The sequence below is a fragment of the Camellia sinensis genome, chromosome 6 (genome assembly GCF_055761805.1).
Source record: "Camellia sinensis isolate YWXY chromosome 6, ASM5576180v1, whole genome shotgun sequence".
Taxonomy (NCBI): domain Eukaryota; kingdom Viridiplantae; phylum Streptophyta; class Magnoliopsida; order Ericales; family Theaceae; genus Camellia; species Camellia sinensis.
The window spans coordinates 20570216-20590769 of NC_138966.1; the positions used below are offsets into that span (position 1 = coordinate 20570216).

Here is a 20554-nt window from a genome sequence, read left to right on the forward strand (position 1 = left end):
AAATGATTTGCTGCTAAATTTCAGAATAGTATTCATTCATTGTGATATTGTTTGGTGTTTTTCTGATGCAGCAGAATAAATCACACAAGACTAGATATCGTTCTCGCAGAAGAAACAGAGACTAGATATCGTTCTAGTAGACGAGAATTCTTGAATCAACAAGAACACCCTTGAATCCACAAGGAATATAGAAGAAAAACTTTTTAAAATATTATTGATTGAATGAATCTATTACATATGCTTGTAGGCTTATTTATAATAAACTAAACATAATACTTGTAGGAAAAAAAATTCTAAAATAAACTATGACACTTAAATCAGCACAAATTAGGAAACCTAAGAGAATATGAAACTAAAATTCTAAATTATTTAAAATCCTAGTCAAAATCTAATTCCAAAATAATAAAATTAAGAAATATAAAATTTATAAAATTTTGTTCTACATCATACTCCTCTTCTTTAAAAGAACTCGTCATCGAGTTCCAACTGGAGATCTGCGATCTTTCATGCCAAATAAAGAGATATTTTGAATACTTCAGTTGATTGCCTCTCTTCCAAAATTTCTATGTAGAAAATTTTTCTTTCTGAAAGTTCTTCTCTATATGCTTCAATTGGTTGACAAGATTAATTAGACAAACATTGAAAATTAAATTACATTACTCCACACTAAGAAAATCAACGAAGTGTATTTTATGTTGATTTCAGATACTATCTAGACTTTGCTCTATCTTAGATTCAGTTGGACATTCAATTATCATCTTTAGAACATCAATTACATCCTCAATCAACTTCTCTGGTGCAGATGTCAACTTTATTACATCATCTTTTATTTCTTCTTTTTCATTGAGTTCAACTTGATCTTTTTTTGCGATCTTATAACCATCATAATAATCAAGAGATGATAGTTTCATCATTAAAAGCTCTTGGCTAACTTCAATGTTTTTCTCTTGCTTCACTTCTTCATCGTCTTCTTCAAACTTCTTGATCAGAGTAATTTCAGTGACCTCTCTTTTGTCAATTTCAATGTTCTCACCAATGTTGAAATCAACTTGATTTTCTACTTCAATTGAATGTCTGTTTGGGTCTTCAAAATTTTGAAACATTGAGATACTCAAAATCTTTTCTTCTTTAATACGTGGTAGAGCGTAACAAATTTGTTGACCTATAAGGTTTGATTAACCCAAACTTGGTAGAGCCATAGTCATGTTTCTCAAATAATCTGTATCCACAATTGCATAATAATTATTGAATTGCAAAGAAAATTGTGAATCAGAATTACCTTGGAACAATTGTTTCGATTCAAGCTTTTTTTGGTATTGTTAATACAACATTTGCCCATGATTTGATTGAAGGAATCTAGAACTCATCAACTTCTTCATCTTATGCCACGTCCTAATGAGTTGTTTGTCTTGTCGCCTTTGATCATACTACAATTGTTTCCACCATGTAGAAACATAACCTTGTAACTTACGTGCAACATATTTGGCTTGATTTCTTCAGAGATTTCCATACACTCAAGGAATTTGTCAACTTTGTGAAACCAATAAATAAAATCCTCAACATGACAAGTAGCATTAAAATAGGGAATTTCTAGTGGTACTTGATAATCTGAAAAGTCATGGTTGATGCAATTATTCCTATTGAACACATCACTAAATCGTCGTTGTCGCCTTATCAACTGATATTCACCATAATTGTCATGACCCGAACCCGTCCCTATGGGTTAAGGACATAACTGGCCAGTAATCCTGAGATTACCTACGGCCTCAAACCAAAACAGACATAACTCATCAGAGTAAAGGGGCCAAACGGAAGCAAAATTTAAAACTTTGTCCATAAAGCTGTGCTTACATGGCACACCAAATAAACCAAACATATAAACATTAATAACTCACAACGGAAAATAGTACCATAAAGTTCTATGCAGACAGGATCATATAAGTCTAAGTCAACCCATCAAAACTATATACAGGTATACACAAAGTCCTCGCCAATTTGACAAAATAAACAAGATAACAAAAGAGCGAGGACGGGTCTCATGCGTGAGACGTGAGGGCTGACTCTCCAAAACTCGGTTGTTCCACACAGACTTTACTGGGGCTGGGTCTGGACCTCTCTTGGCTCACCTACAAACACATGAATGAGCGTAAGCGATAGCTCAGTGAATAATATCAAATAAGAGGTTACAAACAATATGTAAAACAACATACTCCGAACGGCCTTGGGCCCAATTCACATTTTTATTTAACATTTACAGACGCAATTTAAGTCAAGTGACTGTGGTTTCAAACATACTGGCCTTTGGCCCATTTATCTTTCATTCCTGTCAAAACGGCCTCTGACCCATTCATTCATGTCAAAACGGCCTTTGGCCCATTCATTCATGTCAAAACGGCCTCTAGCCCATTCATTTATGTCAAAACGGCCTTTGGCCCATCCATTTGTGTCAAAATGGCCTTCGGCCCACCCATTCATGTCAAAATGGCTTTTGGCCCATGCATTCGTGTCAAAACGGCCTTCGGCCCATCCATTCTTGTCAAAATGGACTTCGGCCCATCCATTCATGTCAAAACGGCCTTCGGCCCATCCATTCATTCATATCAAACATTGTCCATAATTCAAACTGGCAGACTCATAAGGCTTATAAGGAAATAAGCAATTGGACAAATGACAAGTTTCAAATATCGATATTACTCATAGTGATCGGCTTGTGGATTTGCCCTAGAGCTTGATCCTACACATCATATAGCAAATAAGGGTCACAACCGATTCAATCCGTTCTTTAATTCACATATTCCTCTTTAGGCTCTATTCTTATCTCTTTAACTCAATTACAATGCTTAATGCATGCCTAAGAGTGCTTGCAAGTGAAAGAGAACGGAAAACGAAACACAGAATACACTTTCAAAATTTCAGAAAGCAGGGTCCCCGCTCGAGCGTGGACTTCCCCCGCTCGAGCAGACCCATGAGGTCTGCAAAAGTACTGGTTATGTCATTTTTACGCTCGAGCGTGAAACTTGGACACTCGAGTGGAAGTCCATCTTACAAAGCTCCCCGTTCGAGCGTGGAATTCCCCGCTCGAGCGGACATCATGGTCTGCAGAAAATGCTGGGAGCACGAAATTCACGCTCGAGCGGCGGTTTCCCCACTCGAGCGGACATCAAATTTTTGGGTTTTCCAGATCAAGTTCTTGAGCTTCAATTCGATGTTCAAAGGCTCCAAATGCATGTTTTTGGCTCAAACTTTACATAATCATATATTAACATGATACCAACACCCAATTACAATACAATGGAGCTCAATTTCATAATTTAATCACATGCAAGACTCAACTTACCTCAACTCAACACCAACATGCTCAAATTCAAACATTTAAGCCTTACACCCCCATGATTTGTACATGCATGTGGGAGATGTTCATCATTCACAACTTAATTGGTGAAGAGGTGACCAAAACATGAGTTTCAATTAAAATTGCACATAGATTATACATTTTTATGTTCAAACATGCAATTTCAAGGTACTTTCTCACATGCATGTGCATATAGACTACCAAATCAACAAACCAACTTGATTTCATTATGATCAATTCATTTTATGTTTCTTATCAACATTCAACTTGAATTCACAAAGATTACAAATTAAGATGCACAAATTTACTCACCTAGGAGCCTTACTCTCCCCAATTTATGATCAAATCTTGAGTTAGACTTCAAATTTTCAAGCCTCAAGACCAAAATGGCACAATCCTTCCTTCTCCCTCTCTATAGCCGGCCCTCTCTCTAATTTTGAGTCCAAGATCAGCCAAAGTGCAACTAAGGAGAAGAATTGAGGTGTAGTGCCTTTTTACAACACTCTCCACTAATTTCATTATAATAATAATAACAATTGGGCACTAATTCATTAATTTAATCAACTTAATCTGGTCTGAATCAAAATTTCAATTAAACTTCACCGTAGGCTCTAAAAATTATGCCAATCACAATGGCACAATCAATTTTGGTTTCGGTAGCCGATAAGGCCTTCAATTTAATTTCGAAAGCAGATGATCAAACCGATATTCCTACGGTAGACAGATAGAAATTCAAAACCACATATTTTCACATAATTGCACACAAAATCATAGTAAACACATAATCATACTCATATTAAGGACCAATTAACACATTACGGAACAAGGATATCACAATAATCCTCGAATAGCTCATCTTTAGATTCGTCATCACTATCGTATTGATAACAAGAAGATCGTCCCAAGACATTGTGGTTAATAGGCTGGCCTTGGGAAAATCCCATAGCGTGGTTCCTATTAACGTTGTGGCTAACAGGTTGGCCTTTGGCAAGTCCCTTGACTCGAATCGTATTAAATCTTTCTCTACGATCATCGTCAATAGAGCTCATGCTTCCTCCTTCGATGAATGACATCGAGCAAGGAGAAACCTTGCTCTGATGCCACTTGACGCAACAGAATAAATCACACAAGGTTAGATATCGTTCTAGCAGACGAAACAGGGACTATATATCATTTTAGTAGACGACAATTCTTGAATTCACAAGAACACTCTTGAATCCACAAGGAAGATAGAAGAAAAACTTTTTAAAATATTATTGATTGAACGAATCCATTACATATGCTTGTAGGCTTATTTATAATAAACTAAACTTCATACTTGTAGGAAAAGTAATTCTAAAATAAACTAGCAAACTTAAATCAACACAAATTAGGAAACCTAAGAGAATATGAAACTATAATTCTAAACTATTTAAAATCCTAGTCAAAATCTAATTCCAAAATAATAAATGAGTGCTGCTATTAGCAACCCATCAATTATTTTGAACCCCCCATTTTTTAGTTTTTTTTAATTACAATAATAACCTTAAATGAAATTACTAAAAAGGATATCAAATAATTTTCGGACACCCTATCTTACAATTAAGCTCAAACACTTACTACATCATGAGTTAGGGTTTATGAGAGCACCCACCTCCATCACCATCCATCTATCTTTTCCAAATCCTACCTTCAAAAACTATCCATCCTCAAAACCTTGAAAACCCTTTGGCGGGTAATATTACGGCAGTAACGGTGACAACTATTTGATTACCTACATTTCTCTAGCAATGACAATGAGTGAAAGTTTTTCCGGCAAAACGAGAGGAGTACACAATAAAAGCTCAGAGGAGGTTTATAGCTTTGATGGTGTTTTTAGCTCAGAGGAGATTGGCTTTATAAGGGTAAGTTTCTTGAAAAAAATGGTAAATGCAATAAAAAATGTTCATCATTTTTTCGAGACTGAACTGCCGAACATATAACCGAAATTCGAGAACACAGGCCCGAACATTGTTCATTTGTTTGGGAACACGTAACTGAACATTTCTTATTTGTTTGGGAACACATAACCGAAATTTGTGAATGTGACAACCCTCACCACTGTTTACTGATTAACCACTGATTATGGCTAAACTGGACTGATTGATTAAGTGTATCTGTTTAAGTGCATACCTATCTGTTGACTGTTAAAATTATCTATTTATGTTGTATGCTTTAAACTGCAAATTGAAGGCCTTATCGGCGGCCGAATCTGAAATTGATTGATGATTTATGATAATTAGAATTAATGTGATTTTATGGTGTATTTATCCGAAATGTGATTTGGTATGATTAAATTAGATTAAATATTGATAAATTGCACTAATTGGCTTAATTCACAACTTTGCCACTTAGTGGCCCATTACATGGAACATTTTTTGAGCTCTCCTCATTAAACACAACACAATTCATCAGCCTTCTCCTTGCTATAGCCGACTAGAGAGAGAGAGTGAGAGGAATAGAGTGATTTCAACAAATTAGCTTGGTGACTTAAAGAAATTGAAGGTTGATTGCATAATTGAGCTTCTAGTCTTGTGATTAAGGACCCAAGGTAGGATATTCAACCTCTCATTGATGTATTTAAGTTAGTTCTTGCATGGTTCATTCTAAATTGAAGAGTTGAGCCTAGAATTGGTCCTAAAATGTTGAATTGTAGCATATATCATGCATGCATGTCTACATTGTTGCATTTTGAGGTTGATTACATGGAATTTGGTACATGCATGTTCATATTATTGTTATAGTCCATGTTTTCATCTTGTTTTTGGAAGTTGAGGCTCATTTGAGCAAGTAATTGAAGCTTTGAATTGGTTTAAACTCATGCATGTCATGTTTGAGTTATGTTCATAAAAATTGGTTTGAAATTGGATTTAATTGAACTACCTTTGGGCTTTGATTTCTCAAATTGATCTTTGAAACATGTTATATTATGAGTTTTGAAGTGTTTTCTAGAAAATTAACCCAAAAGGATCGAATTTGGTACATTGAAACTTGTTTCTGAGGTTGAGGTTCAAATCTGGAAATTCCAGATTTTGGACTCACGCTCGAGCGAAGTTACTGGCGCTCGAGCGAGAAATTCGTGCATCTAGCACTTTACACTGTTTTACAGTCCACTCGAGCGAGTTATTGGACGCTCGAGCGAGGACTTGTGTCACACGCTCGAGCGGGTATCAAGCGCCCAATCGAGCGTGATTTTCGCACATCCAGTACTTTTGGCATGTTTTACAGTCCGCTCGAGCGGGGTAACTCGCGCTCGAGCGGAGTATTTTGTTTGCCTGTACGCTCTAGCGGGTAAACCCACGCTCGAGCGGGAACTCTGTTTTCTGAAAATGTTTTAAAGTGCATCTTTTCATCCTCATTCCATCCTAGGCATTCCTAGGCCTAGTTTAAGGCATCTTAATGAGGATATTGATGTAGAACCACATCGAGTCAAGATAGGGATTAAGTTATTATTTTTCCAACTGTGTAGCTTAGTGTGTATTCATTCTGTAACTGTGTAGGGTTGGCAACTAAGGATGCGTACTAGCTTATCTGTAGCCCAGAACTCTGTGAGTAACAATGTTGTAAAGATATGTTCGAAAATGAATATTTTCTGAATGATCAACTGAACTGTTTTCTGAACTATTTACTGAATGAATGTTTGTCCTCTATTCTGAACTGTATTGTGGCATCCTTAGCAACTACTGTTACTGTTACGGCTATTGTTACAGAGATCTCTGTCAGTTCCTATCTTGGAACTTCTGTTTACTGTTATCATGGCCATCATTAACTGTTCGGTCTTTTAAGACCTACTGTTTACTGTACTGTTCTGCTATTGGATGTACCACATATGACTGTATGACTGAATGACTGATATACTGAATCAATCGACTGTTTTCTATACTGAAAGGACATTCATTCTTAACCTCTTTACACATTATGTTATTCACTGGCTTTAGCTCACTGCTCATATATATATGTAGGTGTTCAGGCACCAGACCGGAGCTAGGAGCGTGGGTTAGACTCCCTTTTGTCAAAGCCAACCACTGTGCCTCACTGCGAGGTTCCGAGCCTGTAAAGCTAGGGCTTTTGGGGTGTTTTAGTTTTCCCCCTTCTTGGTTATGTTCTGTATAGACCGAATGTTTTGTATTGTACTGTTTTAATAGGGATTAAGTCCCTGTCCTGAATGACTGTATATCTTGTACATACTGTTTTGGTACTGATTGTATATGTGTATATGATATGAAAAGTCTTTTTGCATACAAACTGTCACAGCTTATTGGACATTTTAATTACTGTATTGGCTTCTACCAGCCCCTGTACTCTGTATTACTGTTAAGCAGGCCTTCGGTAATCTCGGATTACTGGCCGATTACGGTGCTAAACCCATAGGGGCGGGTTTGGGTCGTGACAGTGAAGATCGCAGAACCCATGAAAAGGGAATTTTGAATTAGCAACAAAAAAATCCTACATTTATTTTCTCATGTCATGAACAAGTATATGGAGATGGAGTAGTAATCACCTTTGTGGGTTTTGTTAGGGTTTTTGGGAGAGGCTTTTTGGGGTGTGGGGGTGTGAGGTTGTGCATTCAATTGAATGGGTGGAATATTTTCACAAGGATAATTTTGGTATTATTTGAGGAGAGAAAAGAAATTTTAAGGGTTTTAGAATTTATAAGTGGGGGTCTAAAAAATGAAGGATCCAAAATAATTGATGGGGTGCTAATAGTAGCACTCATAATAAAATTAAGAAATATAAAAATTATAAAATTTTGTTCTACATGTTTGTCTTAGATCTTAGAAAAGTTTGCCATGGAATTTTGAGAGTTATTGCCATTCACTGCTTTACTAAAATGATGTAAACATATAAACCAGTTACCAAATAGGGCATTTTATATGAGCATATGATAGTTTTCATTCATGATAAGAATTTGAGATTATTGGCCTTGTGGGAATTTGAGATTGATGTTGGTTCATGAAACTAATCAAATTCATGTCCACTTTGTGTATTAAGTGGAAAATTTGAGTGTGTTTGGTATCATTTTATTTTCTTTTTTTATATGATTGAATGATATTTAATTTTTGTGCATTTTTAGCTATGAAATTAAATGGTTACAAAATTCCCAACTTTCACTTTTAGCAACGAAATATGTGGTAGAGAAAGTCATTTGTCTTTTAGCGACCAAACATAATTGTGGTTAATGCCATTATTTTGTTTTTTGCGATCAAATTGAAACATCTTGTGGCGAAGTATTAGCGACTAAATGTTTAGTGATGCAAAATTAAAACATTTTGTGACCATATAAATTTCGACGCTAATTGCCATTTTCAGCGACACTTTTGAAAATTCGTCACTAAAAATTAGTATTGACTTTCTTGAATGCACTTTTAGTGACAAATTTATTTTTGTCATTAAAAGTATTTAGAGACCAAAATAATAGTTTTATGGACCAAAATAATTGGCCACCAAAAGTCTTATATGTTGTTGTGGTTAGGGGTGGGCAGTGGATCTTCCGACCTGCCCAACCCGCCCAGCCAGAAGAGTTTTGAACGGTTGCGTGGTAGTGAGCGGGTGGATGCGAATAAAAAACTATGAATTTCATGGGTGGCAGATGAACCACTCTTGAACCACCTATACCGAACCCGTCCGCATATATATACATATATAATTTTTTTCCTCCTTTGTCAGCGGGTGATGACCATGGCAGCGAGCCTTATAGATCTCGATCTTCAAACACTGTAGCGATCCCGGTTTCGACACTTCTTTCATGTTTTGCCACTTCGACTGGGCAGGTCAGGGATCGAGCTGCCCGGTCAGCTCGCGGGGCTCCAGGGGGCAGCGCCCTGGCAGGGTCGAGGGCAACGCCCTCGAAGCAAAAATGCAAAATGCATTCGAAGTTACTTGTCTGCTTGAGTGGCTGTTTATGCACTCAAGCAAAGAATGTTTGGTTCCAGAAGTTTGACCTATCTGCAAAAGTACTGGAAATGTGTATTCGACGCTCGAGCAGGGCTTTCCACGCTCGAGCGGACCATGTTATATCAATTCGTGAATCTGATATTTCAGATCACTTTTGTATATCTCTCTCTCTAAAAACATTTCCTCTCCATTCTCTCTACATTTCTCTGCCAAATTGGATCAAAACCTTGATTTCTCAAGATCCATTAGAATTTTGTCATAGGTTCTTCATCAAAGTTGGTTAACTTCTCAAGGGCTTCGTTGTGTGCGGTGAAGATTGAGCTTCGACACCGTTGAATTTGGGGGTTTTATCTCATTTCTTCTTCAAAACTTGAGGTAGAGATTTTCTTAGAGTTATATATATATTTGCAAGATCTAGATGATTTTCGAAATCATCCTTCGATAGCTTCGAAAATTGATTGTTAATTTAAGAAGTTGAGCGATTTTGAAAGTGGGTTTGTCTCTTGTTTTTTTAAAATGATCTTATGGGTTTTGATTTTCGTTGATTGAAGAAAAAATGATTTTAGAAAGTTTTCTTTCAAGAGATTTGAGTTGTATAGTTTTGGTGAGAAAATCTAGAATTTGGGGATTTTTTTTTAAAGAGACTTAAAATCCATGAATGATATTATTATATTTATTTTGTGTATCAAAATAAATGGATGTTTGGAAAATTTCTTATTTATATTTATATAAATGATGAATTTCAAGGAATATGATAATTGTTGTTCATGTTGAAAATTACTGTTCAAAACATTGAAATAGTCTTGAAATGACTAATTGTTGAGGATACTTGAGAAGAGGAAATTGTGTTATTCCTTGGATGATGAATTGGAATAAAAGTATTTATATTCATCTTGTGTTATTGGCATATCAATTCATTTGATTACATTAAACTTTGAAAGTTGATTTGAAACTTGCATTAAGAAGAGAATGTTGAGAAACAAGTTTCCATGAATTGGTTTTGGGGTAAATATGGTGATATGTCTTGACAGGTGGTGTAGATGAAATTGAATAGGTATCGAGCCTTTCAGTTAATACTGGTAAAAATGACAGATTATAGGTGTCGAGCCTTCCGGTCAATGTTGGTAAAAATGACAAATTGGTAGTATTTGTATAGTCTACTTGTAGACACCAACCTAGGGATTACCAAAGTCGTATTTACCGCTTTTGAAATGAATTGTTAAGTTTTGAAGAATTGAAATTGCATGACATTATTGAGCATAATGGTTTTCAAAGATGAAGATGTGATTTTATTTCAAAAGGGCATAGCATGACATATGCATTTCATCTCTTGAGACTTGTATAAAATGTACATACTTTGTTAAGGATTTCCTACTAGGCTTTATGCTCACCCTACGGGATTTTTGTGCAGGAAAAGATGTGGTGATGCCGCCTAACTAGAGGTGAGGAAATGTGTCTTGAGAGTACAAGACTCTCATTTTGATGTGACTCTATGTGTAAGCCAAGGCCTGTATATGTGTGGGTTTGAATAACCGTTTTGTGTAATTAGGCTCAAGCCTTGGAAACTTGTAAACCCCTTAGGGGTATTTATTTGTTTATTTACTTGTTGTTGGATTAATGTATTGTTGCATGAAGAACTATTGTATCATGTAATGTAAGTTTGGAGATTTATATTCGGTTTTCCTTGAAAGAGCCATGATTGTTGTATTATCATTTGGGCTAGAAATTTGGGGCGTTACAAACACTAAAGCTTTTGAACTAGTTTGTCGAATTGGGTTTTGTTGAGATTGAAAGAAATTGCTGGAAAACAAGGGATATGACCTTTGAGTTGTGAATTAGAGGGATTGAAGCGATTTGGGAACCCAAGTTCTTAAGCTTGATTTTGCAAAAAACATGGTGATGATGACGGATGAACGCCAGAGAAAATGGGTCTCGAGGCCACAGGAAGCTTCACTGCTAAACCTTCGACGACGATTCACATGAAATGACATAGGTCCATGACTACTATGCTCTTTACTGCGGTCTCGATTGAGAATTAGATTTTCTCAATCTCTCTCTCCTTGTTGAATGGTTGAAGAGGGAAGAGAAGAGATGGTGATTTGATATAAGAGTGAGAATATATAGAGAAAGAAAATTTGTAGAGCGACAATGGTAGTTTTTGGTTTTGGTGCTTCTATCAAGCATTGGAATAGCTGCTGCCATCACATGGGGTGTGTTTGAATTGTTAGCTAGTAGCACGTGGTTCTAATGGTACATCAAATCTCTTGCATAGCTTGTTGTGTGGGCTTTAATGGGGGTAAGTGTTTATTTATTAAGTTTAGTCTCAATGGAGGGCCCATTTGGACCTATGTTTTAAAGTGAGCAATGAGCCTATTTAGAATTTTGGTGCACGCTTCATGGCCACACTTGCAGGGCTACTAGCTTTTCAAGGGTGGGCTTTAAAATTTTATGCTGGATTAATGTATCAAGGCCTCGATTTTCGTAAAGTTAGATAGATTGGATTCTTGAAATGTTTGTAAAATACAGATTTGATTGTTATTCTAAAAGAAAAAATAAATAAATTATGTCAACGGGTTTTATTATGTTAAAAATTTGTAAAATTTTAAACCGCCAAACCGATTCGCATTCATCTGTCAATTTGCATTTGCTATATTGCGAATAGATGCGGATTGATTTTCTCCAATCCACCAATCCAGCGGACGGATGGTGAATTGAAGGTTTTGTGACCGCAACATATCTGCGCCCACCCATAGTTATGGTGGTTTTAGACACTTTGCACTTTGACTCTACCATCGTCAAGTCCATTTAATCTAACTTAAAGTGTGCCTCATATGCATAATTGAGAGTTGGCATGGAAAAAAAATTCAAAGTAAAGTAAAAATATAATGCAAAATGACAAATATGCCCTTATTATTAACTTCTTTCCCAAACTAATATGAAAACCCTAATCCTAACCATTCCTCCTGTTAAAAAAAATAATATATATATATATATATATGGATATCTATTAAGTTAGAAATCTACATTATATATATAAAGTTATATATATCTATCAATTTTTAAAATGTAATATTTACTTTAAGATCTTTGTGCAAATTTAAAGGCTAGGTGAAGGACATCCGTAAATCATTATCCATTTCATTTGCATTCCTACTGTTTCCACAGTCCCTATACCTTTATTGGTTGAGCTGCTTCCACTATGAGCCATTCAGCCTTGATTTCTATGAGCTTACCTTCTCCTTTTCGGATAAGAATTTCTACATGCCAGTCTCATATATTCATTCCATCCATTGGATACATGTAAGTATATATACACATATGTATAACAGAGCAGAGAGATAGAGAATGAAAATGAAGAAGATAAATGGACATTAACATCATTTTACATTTATCATTAACGATATCAGCATTGCACTTTAGTTTCAAACTCATGGGAGATTTTTGGCTATTTTTAAATATGAGGGGTAAAGTGGTCTAAGGCAATACCACAAGGGAATAAAATAGATTTTACCCATATTTAAATAAAGAACTAACATTCTTATTGGGACTAGAATTCATAAGAAAGAAAATTACTTTATAGATGGAATCAAATATTCACTATTTATAGATAAAACATTAATTTATTGTTAATTTGGTGCATTTAGTGAAACATTTTTAAAACCTCAAGGTTAATAAATTATAATGCATATTTGAATGAACAGTCCTGCTGGGGACCCCAGTGGGGGTGACTCCTAGCACCCCCACCTCCACGTGGGGGGCAGCCAGTGAAAGACCAAAAAAAAAAATATGGACCAATGAAAAAACAGTGGGGGTGGTGGGGTCACCCCCACTGGGGTCTGAGGCAATTTTGTTGAATGAATACTGAGTTTGAAATGGGGAAGATTGAATATTTGAACTTCGAAGAGTGGGAAAGAAAAAGAGAGTGAAAGATTGAGTGTAACAAACTAGGTTGTGGATGCAAACAAACAATGCTAACATAAAAATAATTTTTTTTTTTTTATTAATTCTTTAGGTTGACTGACGGTGTCAACTGCCACCATTCCTTACTATTCCCTTTAACTTGGCACTGCATTTGCAACGAAATAAAACTTCACATATCATTACCTAATGCCTAGTGTAACTCCAACTTATCAATGCACTTGACATATTTGTGTATATATACACTAACTAGTGTTCACACATCACTACTTCAAAATCCCCAAAATCTTTGGGAAATCCATACATTTCGAAGTGTTCAAAACGGATTCAAAGTAGCTCTTCCCAGTTCCCTCAATTCTGATTAGTTGGAAAAAGTGTTCCAAGTGGAGGGAAACCTGTTAGAATTTATGACCGGCATGTTGCTGACGTTCACGTCAAGTGGCAACATGCGGTATTCAATATCAAGCTCCCTGAATGCTTTGATCATCTCCTCAACTAAAAGAGCTCTCCTCATCCACCGCTCAACTATGTCTTGATAATTCATTCGGTGCGAAAGCCACACTGAGATTCTCAACCTGTTCATGTCCTCCACATCCCTCAATATTATGAATGGACCCGGGTACCAATGCTCGCTCTTGTTTGTAATGTACCTGCACAATTGTAGCAGTCATAATAGATAGAACATCAATCAATCACTTTTGGTAAATTACATGATCAACCAGTTGTAAATAAATAACACACCAGTGAAATTCTATAGTTCTAGAAAAAAAAAATGTGCACACAAACACATGGTGACTGTGCATGCCACCGGAGACATATCACACAAAACCCATTTCTGACAAAAACCAGTACTCATTCATGATGTTAAATGTAGCCTAGCGGGTGTGATTTAGGCTTAACTCTGCAAGATCTGTTGGTTCTTTTAGCTGCAGCTTATACGTTTTCTTATTTTTGAAAACTCGTCACTTTTTCTTTTCTTTTCTTTTATTTTTTTTTTAAAAATTTCAATTCAAATATTTTTACTTTTTAAGTTTGTATAGATAGACTGTACTATCATAAAAAACTTTAAATTTTTCTTCCTTTAGGAAAGAAAATCCAATGAAGACATATAAGTTAAATTTTTGGACTTTTTTGACAAAATTTGGTTTATTTTCGTCATTAATAAATTTATTTCAATTTATTATTATTATTATTATTTTTTATTTTTAGGATCATCTAGTGCATACAGTGTTGTACAAAAGCAATTCTTCTGACCTTGATGCCTAGAATTAAAGGAAATGTATATCCATACATACCGTGTTATTCTCTCTTTCATCATAGTAATCTTTTCCATGGGAGTTGCGATGTGGATACAAAAATCGACTGCATCTCCCATGTCTGGACTACGGTAGTAATTGCTTATGGGCTTGGTAGCAAGAACACTGTTTGGATATATAACCTTTTGGTTATCGAACTTGAGAAAAATGGTAGTTAGTATATTCATCTCTTCAACCACCATCTGAGACACAGAGAGCTGGAATTTACAACCTCGAAACACTTCTTTTCTTGCCAGCATACCAAAGAAAAAAAACACAGCTTTAAAACTAAGACTCTGTTTGGTTTGAGTTTTTCAAAATTTGTTTTAAAACCTCCACTGAAAAAGGGTTTTCAAAACTTCAAAATGTGATTGGTTTCAAGTTCTCATATATATATATATATATTTGAAAAACTCGGTTGCTTGAGTATTTGAAAACAGTTTCTTCAAACTTGAACAGAGTATTAAGTTTTCAAAACCCGAGTTCAAAAGCTAAGATTATGATTACCTGAACACCGTCCACTTCACAACGATCACCAACATCAAATGGGTGCATTACAAATAAGAAGATAATTGCCTCAAATGTCGTCTTGCATGTGTTTCCAAACATAAACACAACCAAAAGAAGTTGGGAGCCTAGAAAGACAAAAAAATTGGTATCTGTGATTTTGAGTATAAGAAGCCAGATAACCAATAGGATGATTCCGACAGCAACGTTCAACATCTGGTGGAGCTTGTTCACAGCTGTTTTTGTATCGTCGAGGGACAATGAAAGCGCTCGTCGTTCTCTGAATGCATTAACCTGGGAGGGTAAAATAAAAATTGCATTTGTCTCATATTCACATCAAGCACAACTCCTAAAGAAATAATATTTTGATGTTTTGAGTTTTTTCACTTTGTATGATTATCCGATTTTCAAAAAATGACTAAAATATAGTAAAAAAATAAATTTTCAATTTCAAAAACAAAAAGAGTGTTCTGTTTCAGAAATACTATCTTACAATCATCTTTGACTCATCATGAGATGGAGGAAGCAGATGATAACTTTATACTAAGATTGTGATTTTGTATTGATAAACTTAAAAAATAAAAACAAAATAAATAAAAATTGCCATGTTGTTCAGACCTGAAATTTAATCAAGGGTGCTTGTTAAAATAATTGTTAATAAAGTAAACTGGCCATGAAATGAGCTGATCTTACCCTACTCGTTAGACACGGGACGTGACCTTTTATTTAATTAATTTGTTTTTTTTAGAACATGTCAATTAGTTCTTTTTCCCCTCTTTCTAGTGCTTATGATTAATATTGAATTTCCTTAGATTATAATGATCTAATGATGCATTGGATGATAAATCATTCTTCTTAAGTTTAACATTTATCCTCTTCTTTTTTTTTTTTTTTGCATGGATGATTTATTAATTATTTAAATCTAATGCTTTTTTATACATTAAATTAGTATTAACTTTCGTTAATTTTAATTATTTGTGAACATAATATTAATCTATAGAAAATAAAAAGACATAAAAAAAAATATTTTTTAATTGCCGTGTCCGGTCCATATTCTCATTTTTTTTTTGAAACTACTGTGTGCCAAGTCCATGTCTACGCTCGTGCTACTTAAACTTCCAACTAGAACGGGAAGTAATGCAAGGGGAAAGGTAAAGATCACATTTGCCCCCCAAAGTCGTGCCCGAGTCCATGTTCTCATTTTTTTATATATATAAAATCAGTGCGTCCAAATCCGTGTATGTGTTCGTGCTTCTTAAACTACCAACTACGATGAGTAGTAATGTATGGGAAAAGTAAAAGATCACAATTACCACCCAATTCTTCAGACCTCGCTTGCTGATTCTCTTGCCTTCACTTGCTCCTTCAAAGAAGCTCATCGTCTTCAAAGCCTCATCATCTCTCAAGAACCGCATCAGATCCTCCAGATAGATGTATCTGATAACAAAAGACAAACCATTCAGGCTTGGCAAAATCAACACGAACCAACAAGATGTCAAGATTTAGACAGTGAGTTCATGGATATGGTGATCCAATTTTGGCAGCAAGATTGAATTATCAATGAATTTGTGGTTTTAAAAATTACTCTTTTGCTCTGTTCAACCCAATAGTACACGTCCTTCTCATGCACACAGAAACTTATATAAACCGAACAATTGAATTTGGTTTTGAGTACTAATCGACATTCTATATGAATGTAAGCCATGAATAAACAGAAAATGAAATCATAAATCAATCAATCACGCGAAGAAAGCTCTGAGACATGTTATGAGAAAAGAGATAATGCATACTTAGACCCCGGCTTGGCCACATTGTAGAATATCATCTTGGCTGCAGCTTTTGCTTGGTATTCGCTTGTGATCGGCACTGCGGACTCGTCCTCCTCCGCAGTCGAATCTTGGATTTGCTCATCCAAAGTCGACAAGAACCCTTTCCGAACAATATTCATCAACCTCTTCATATTCCAAGCCGAAATATTCTTCTGATTGAGCCTATGCAAATGATCAATGGTGATGCCTTCATCAAGCTTCTGCGAAACCGCGGTGGAAAACCTAGGACTTTTCGCTGCCTTGGGGCTCTTCTGGTATCTCCCACTCCTCGGGAACACGTTGGCTCTCAAGTCAGCGGGCATTGTAGCCCCCGCGTTCTGAAGTTTCTGGACCTCGGCCATGAGTCTCTCCTCCTCTTCCTTTTCGTTTCGAATCTCAATCAATGGAGGTCCGGACAATGTCTCAATCACATACTGGTTGAACAAAGATTCCTGAATTCGATCAAAGAACGTGCTGACGTGGAACGACGAAGCGAGAACTTTAACAAGAAGGGTTTTGAGAAGCCAAATGAATGTACCAACTAAGAGACAAACCCAAATTCTAGTTATGTAAGGCAAGATTTTCCCGTTAGTCATAGTCTCAACTTTCTTGTCAAAAATGCATTGCCAAGCAATCAAAACCAGACACAACCAAATGCAATTCTGAACAGCATTTCGAATTCCATACACGAAATACAAAACCCGTTTTCGCAACATGAAATTGCGCTCGATGAAGAAGACAACGATCCGAATCGCCCAACCAGATACCAACCGACCCGAGATGAGAACCAAAACCATGAGTTCCCATTTCCAGAGTTGTAATTCAAACAATCTTTTAGTCCTGAGTCTTGGAATTGAGAGACTACAAACTAAAGAAGCTATGATCAAAACCAAACTCACTAATTGAATCAGAGATACCACATTGAATTTAAATTTCTTGTACTCTTCAGGCAAATCTTCATCCAAAAATGGGTCGTCCTCATCGATTTCACTACCTCTCCCCAACATTCCAGATTTAATCAACCTCGGAGTCTCAGGTGGGTCTAACAACCTAGACTTCGTTTTCGACATCAACAAACTCGATTTTCTTCGAAACGACGAATTCGAACTGCAAACCAAAACCTCATCAATGCCACCGCCGCCACCGTTGGACCGGCGCTGAACCGGTTCGGACACACCTTCACTCTCTTTGATTCTCGACAACCCAATTTGCGAAGATTCATCCACAAAATCCAAGTCTTTAAAAACCTTAATGTTGGTCGAATCGTTTGAGAAATCGTAGCTACAGTCTCTCCAAATTCGATTACCAGTACTACTAGTCTCTGCGTCGATGGGCTGTGATGGGAAGTGGGTTTCTCTGGGGCAATCTTGGCCGTTGATTTTGACAATTACTTGTTCTATTTGATTGGTCTCTGCCATTGGATCGTCTTGTAAGAGGACAAGCTGTTCTTCGGGAGGTGGGTTGTTTTGGAGGGGTTGATGATCAGAGAGTGATTTGAAGGACTTTCTCACTAGTTTGTCCATCTAAACTAAACAACACAACTCTGAGATTGATAGTCAAACATATAAAATAAAAATTAAAAAATGAGTTTAGATGACTCAGGTGATAATAAATAATAGGTTTTTTCTTCTTCTTTTTTTTTTCTTCTTTGGGAAGGTAGATGTAAATGAGCAGTTGTTTAAAGTTAAAGATCGCCATTAATGAGAGGAGAGGTGTGGATTGGGTTGGTAACAGACGACCAGAAAAAGGAAACAGAGAAAAGGTTGTCTGTTTTAATGATGTTGGAAATCGAAACCGTCCAATTGAAAATAAAAGGAAAAAAAAAAAAAAAAAAGAAGTTGTGTGGGTTTGATTTGAGTTTTTTTATTAAGTTTTTTGAAAATTAAAATTTTTATTTTTCATATTTTTTTATTTTTAGTGAATATTTTAAAATTTTAAGTAATTTTTTTTTATTTTTTAGATATATTTAAAAAGTAAAAAATTTATGAAAAAATATTTTAAAAAATTAATAAATACATAAAAATATAAAAGATATATTTCTCTCTTTTTTTCTTTTCCTTTTTTTTTTGTATTTTTGATATTTACTGAATTTTTAAAAGATTTTTTTTTACAAAAATTATACTTTTTATGTGTATTTATGTTAAGCGTGTCTAAAAATTTTAAAAATATTTAAAATATTAAAAAAATTCAGTAAAAATATAAAATAAAAAAAAACAAAAAATAAGAAAGTAAAATTTTCTGAAAAGTATTTTTGAAAAACCAAAAACAAGCAAGTTTATTTCCCCCGAAGACCTCTAAATTATTAAAAAAATATTATTTTAATCCTTTAAATTATAAAATTTATAAATGAATCTCTAAATTATTAAAAAGTATTATTTTGTATTTTCAATTTTAAAAATGAACAAATGAACTTTTTAATTATAAAAAATATAAAGGCCAAGTTTGGGTACTTCCAAAAAAGCCAAAAAACTAAAAAGTTAAAAAGTTAACACTATTCACCAAAAGTCAACAATTACGGCTGCACAACTCCCAATTCAAATTTTTCCCTACAAATCAATTTTTACAATTTTTTGTTACACATTTTTCAATAAAAAGTCAAAAAGTTAACCCAAACATCCATATTTTCAACCTCAATTTTTTAGTCCAAAAAGACAAAAAGTACACTTTTTTAGTCTTCCCAAACTTGGCCAAAAATTAGACCCCTAATAGAAAATGGTCAAAATAAAACATATTAATAGTTTAAGAGATCTATTAATACATTTTTAGGTCATGTTTGTTTATCGAGCGTAGGTGGCTGGATTGGATTGATTCGGTTGTGGATCCCATTCACAGCTTGTTTGGTGTTGGTTTGGGAGGGGCAATTGATAGTGTGAGGGGAATAGTAATTTCCCTTAATAGGGAGATTAGCTTGCCTGAATTTTTGGTAGAATTAGAAAAATAGTAAATAGATTGAGTCTATTTTATATAAAAAATTTATTTTTTTAATTTTATTTTTTTTTACCAAGTGCATCTATTTGTTTTAGTTTTTTTTAATATAGAAATAATTTATTTATTTATTTTATATAAAAATAATTTAATAATTCCATTACTAACCATCTCCCACACTATCATCAAAACAAACACACTTTTATTTAATCCATTTACTAACAATCCCTATATTAATAATCTCTTCACTAACCATCCTCTTACTAACAATTCCATCCAATCTAATTCGCTAAACAAGTGTGACATTATAGTTTAGGGGGTAAAGTGATATTTAATAGTTTAAGGATCCATTTGTATGTTTTTATAATTCAGGTAATCAAAATGATACTTTTCAATAGTTTATAAATCTCTATGTAAATAGTCAAACAAATAATAATAAACAAAAAATAAAAATGCTACATCCTTCAAATATTTTATTAAACACTCACATAGATTTAGACTACATGAGATCAACGTTGTGTTTGGTTTGAGAGATTTGGGGAAGGGATTTCAAAAAGAAAAAAAAAAGATAGGTGAAATGCGAATGAAATATAGGGCAAACTTCACTTTACCCCCTTGTGATTTGGGCCGGGTGCGAATTACCCCTTTGACATTCGGAAATCGCTACATAACCTCCATGCGGTTTGTGGATTAAAACGCACAGTTAACAATTCCATCCAAGATAACAAATAGTGAGAGCCATGCGCCTCTATGAAGAGTAAGTCAATTTTTAAGATGAAAATACCCTTCTTATATCTTTAAATTTACCAAAAATGCCATTGTTTTCCCTCTCCCCT

General features: G+C 35.0%; 1 protein-coding gene across 2 annotated transcripts; it reads right to left on the reverse strand.

Moving 5' to 3' along the window:
* Positions 1–13237: 13237 nt before the first annotated feature.
* On the reverse strand, positions 13238–18576 carry LOC114317903 (mechanosensitive ion channel protein 6). 2 transcript variants are annotated; one of them, XM_028264703.2, is made up of 5 exons: positions 16776–18574; positions 16299–16422; positions 14986–15279; positions 14479–14681; positions 13238–13833 (listed from the first exon to the last, which is right to left on the reverse strand). In XM_028264703.2, exons 1-5 carry the CDS (start codon positions 18314–18316, stop codon positions 13545–13547), a joined length of 2451 nt encoding a protein of 816 aa, XP_028120504.2. In that variant the 5' UTR covers positions 18317–18574; the 3' UTR covers positions 13238–13544. The 2 variants fall into 2 exon arrangements, with proteins under 2 accessions (XP_028120504.2, XP_082729525.1); XM_082873399.1 differs by lacking the exon at positions 14479–14681 and having other exon boundaries at positions 13558–13833; positions 16776–18576.
* Positions 18577–20554: the final 1978 nt, after the last annotated feature.